This window comes from Limulus polyphemus, unplaced genomic scaffold, assembly GCF_000517525.1.
Source record: "Limulus polyphemus unplaced genomic scaffold, Limulus_polyphemus-2.1.2 Scaffold3739, whole genome shotgun sequence".
In the NCBI taxonomy this organism is placed as follows: domain Eukaryota; kingdom Metazoa; phylum Arthropoda; class Merostomata; order Xiphosura; family Limulidae; genus Limulus; species Limulus polyphemus.
This window is the reverse complement of record NW_013669349.1, coordinates 86479-90542: the sequence shown is the minus strand read 5'-3', so window position 1 is coordinate 90542 and position 4064 is coordinate 86479. Positions and strand designations below refer to the sequence as shown.

Genomic DNA, 4064 nt, shown 5'->3' with positions numbered 1-4064 from the left:
AAATATATATATATATATATATATATAGTGTTTTTCATATTCAGGGGAACAAAACCTGACAATGTATAAGGTGAATACGTGTTCATACCTGAACCTTGTTTTGTAGAGAAACAACGTAGAGCTTCTTCAATTCTGAAGTTTAGGTTTTTTTCCTCTTTTTGTTTTCTTGTTTGATATTTGAAGTGTTGGTGAGAGTTTATTTCATCAACTAAGAATATTACTTTTCATTAACAAACTTTATTAAGTAGTCAAGAGGAAACACTACAGCTCTGACCACTATCGTTTGTCACATTAGAAAGCTAGAATATCTCGCTATTGTTGTTTATAGAGTTTTTTTTAAATTGCAAGTTTCTCTAAATATTTTATTATGTCAAATCAACATAAGAATTCGTGAATTACGTCCACCGTATTTATAAGCAAAGTAAACACGTTCGCGTAAGACGTTTACCGAATCGACGATCTTGATCCTTTTCGGAATCTGGGAGGGTCAACTGCTATGTAGGCCTCTTCCGGCACTGATGTTGTTGTGATTTATTTAAGTCGGCATAGTTACGTTAAGAGCACTGTTAAATGCTGAACGTTTATCGTATTTACCCCTGCTTTATTTTGAATTTCGCACGTAGCTACTCGAGGGCTATCAGCGGAATCTGGGAGGGTCAACTGCTATGTAGGCCTCTTCCGGCACTGATGTTGTTGTGATTTATTTAAGTCGGCATAGTTACGTTAAGAGCACTGTTAAATGCTAAACGTTTATCGTATTTACCCCTGCTTTATTTTGAATTTCGCACGTAGCTACTCGAGGGCTATCAGCGCTAGCGTCCCTAATTCAACAGTGATAAACTAGAAGGAAGGCAGCTAGTCAACACTTCCCATCCCCAACTCTTAGGCTACTCTTTTATCAACGAATAGTGGATTGACCGTCATATTATAATGTCCAAACGACTGAACGGGCGAGCATGTTCGTTGACGGGGATTCGAACCCACGACCCGCAGATTACTAGTCGAACGTCCTAACCATTAGGCCACACCAGGCACCGTAATTACAAGCAAACGAACAACGTTCGCCGTATTTATAAACACACTAAACACAATCGCACTTAACGTCCACCGTTTTTATAAGTAAACTTACACGTTCCAGTCAAGAGTCATGGAAATAAAACTTATGTACTTCTTATTACAAACACTGCATTATATACAGCAGTACAGACAACCCATTAAGAAATGTGATTCCAGAAAACTAGTGACATATAAAACGCGATAGCTTTAATTTGACGCTGAAAACACCCTCCATTATGTGTATATGCCTTTAAAAGAAACTTATAAGTAGATTGACAGAAAAATGAATTATTCATTTCTTTTTCTTCCACTTGTCATTTCAACACAAAGGGAGCACGATACGAGTTTCGTAGCTATACTTTGTTCTTCAGTCACGTGATTAAATAACACGTATAATACTAGAATTATACAACCATATATGTTTATTAAACTTGTCATAGAATCAATACTTGACAAATATGACACATTTACTTAAACTGAAATATTGTGAAATGTATAATTAATGTATAAATGAAATATTGTGTGTACATTTATTTCAATTTGTTTCTCAGTCATATTAAAAAAATCATATGAATAACTTATCTAAGAACTGTTTCGTTTTACAAGAAATCTACACGTAGATATAACACGTCATGTTTTATCCTGTGATCAGTTATTATATTTAAGATACTGTTTAATTTACAATTGAAAAGAAACAAAAACAATATACTTATATTAGAGAATATCCTGACTGTGCTTACGTTATATATTTGTTCAAACCGTGATTTTTACTTTATTTTATATACGCTTCTTGTATTTATTTATTTTCAGGTAAACGAAGTAACAAGCGTCGATCTTCAGGACGAAGACGAAGAAAAGGCAGGTTTATAAAGTTCTAAGAAGTATAAAAACATTACAGTAATTTGCTATACGTATAGTGAGATAGTTTGTATAGTTCAACTATACAGCAACACTTGTCAATAACAGTTCATAGCCACATTACAGGTAACTACAATCAAAACGAACAAAATATTTTTAATGAAACAAGAGACACTGCTTGAAAGAAGACTTCCAGAAATTTGTAGAAAATTCGCGCAATAGAAATTTCAAAAAAGAATAAATCAGGAACACGTGCAATTATTTACGTTAAAAACAGATGTACGTCTAATCGTCGTGGTTTATTTCACGTAACAGTGTAAATTGATTATATTATAGACCTGAAACATAAGATATTCTATAAAAGCTTGTCCAATGGACTTGATATAGCGTGGGTGCTTTGTAAAATTTGTTGATAACATTTTAATTTTTCGAAGTTGGTAAATTTGGGAGACTAAGCCTTGTATTGCCCGAACTTAATAATCGTCTGTCAACTGTTTGTTTCAGGTGTTCATTTTTTATGTTATATTTCAATGAAAAAATGGCGGCTCAATTAACGTTTATTAGTTACCTAAAATTAGTTTACTCGTTCATAAAGTAGTCGTTGAAACTACATAACACGTTCCAAAGGATGTTGTTTGGGACCACCCATCAATATTTCTTTTGAATTTGTGGAAAATTTAGAGCTGTGTTACTCACGAGGGAATGCTTATGCTACACTGTGTTGAAACAAATTCTGAAGCTCCATTATTATTTTTTGTTTATCATATCTCCTGTGGCGTAAAGGGTCCATTAAGTGTTTGTATTAGACCTAAACAATTTCAGTTAATTTTCCAACTTAAAGAGGGCTCCAGTCGCTTTACTTAGACTAGCTTATCAGCACAGGTTTAAGTATGGCTGGGGCGGTTTTGCACTGTAGAAACATCATTATAAACAAATTTTAAACGCACTTGTAACCTTTCGAGCACTAACTCATTATTGTCTCTTCCTGGTTCAGGTAATTGAAAGAGACTACAAGACAACGAAACTCAACAGATTACTAGGTTTAATCAAAATGGTAATTCGATGTCTTAATCTTCTTTCTAGAGCTCTGGGTTCTAAACTATTATAATTCATGATCATGTGGAAAAGTATTTGGTTTTCCTAGGTCCGGATAAAGCATGTGACAAAATCCCTTGAAGAAAATTGTGGCAAGTGATACAGAAAACAAATTATAGTATACCTCTCAAGCTTTACCAGGCAATAAGGAATATGTGTAAAGTTTGGTAAGTGCAGTGAGGCCCTAGTCAGGGAAACAGAATTAGTTTAAAGTAACTACTGGTGTATGGTGTACTCACCACCCCCCCCCACCCCCTCCACACTCTTGTTCATGTTGCTGATGGATAAAGTACTAAAGGAAGTAGATGTACGCATTCCCCCTCCCCCCAACTGTAGAGTGGATTCTGACACACTTGTGTATATGCGGACGACATCAGTATTGTCATATCAACTGAGCTACCGCGGAAGAGTTACAGCTAAATGTCGATATATGGTGCAAAATGCTCTAAGCTAAATGTCTTGAAATAAGAATTAATGACAATTTCACGTATACCAAAACAAGCACTTGTGGTAAATGGAACATTAAAGCAGGCAGGCAGCTTCAAATACCTAGAAGTCATCTTTAACCAAAGGGCAGGTAGAGAGCGTGCAGTATATGAAAGGATAAACCAGTTCGGCAGAAACTTAGGCAAGCTTTACCCGCTGCTAAGGAACAAACACATACCACAGGAAATCAGGGTTACCATAGATACCATCATACTCTGATTACTACTGTTATATGGAATGTGGCATGAACCTTAAATACTAAAATGAAAAGTAAGGTCCAAGTAGCCAAGATGAGAGTCTAGTGCCTTATCAGAGATGCCACATTTATAGACAGAATGAGATTTGATGATATTAGATCAGACCTGGTCAGAGTCTACTGCCTTATCAGAGATGTCCCATTTATAGACAGAATGAGATTTGATGATATTAGATCAGACCTGGTCAGAGTCTACTGCCTAATCAGAGATGTCCCATTTATAGACAGAATGAGATTTGATGATATTAGATCAGACCTGGTCAGAGTCTACTGCCTTATCAGAGATGTCCCATTTATAGACAGAATGAGATTT

At 35.5% G+C, this 4064-nt stretch overlaps 1 protein-coding gene across 1 annotated transcript in view; it reads left to right on the top strand.

Annotated features, from left to right (window-relative positions):
• The window catches only part of LOC106469951 (SPARC-related modular calcium-binding protein 1-like), a gene marked incomplete at its 5' end in the record, with an annotated part of 75452 nt that overhangs the window by 8524 nt on the left and 62864 nt on the right, over positions 1-4064 (top strand). The window contains one exon of the mRNA XM_013930472.2: positions 1867-1914. Within this exon, the coding sequence (XP_013785926.2) occupies positions 1867-1914 (48 nt within the window). The remainder of the gene's footprint in view (positions 1-1866; positions 1915-4064) is intronic.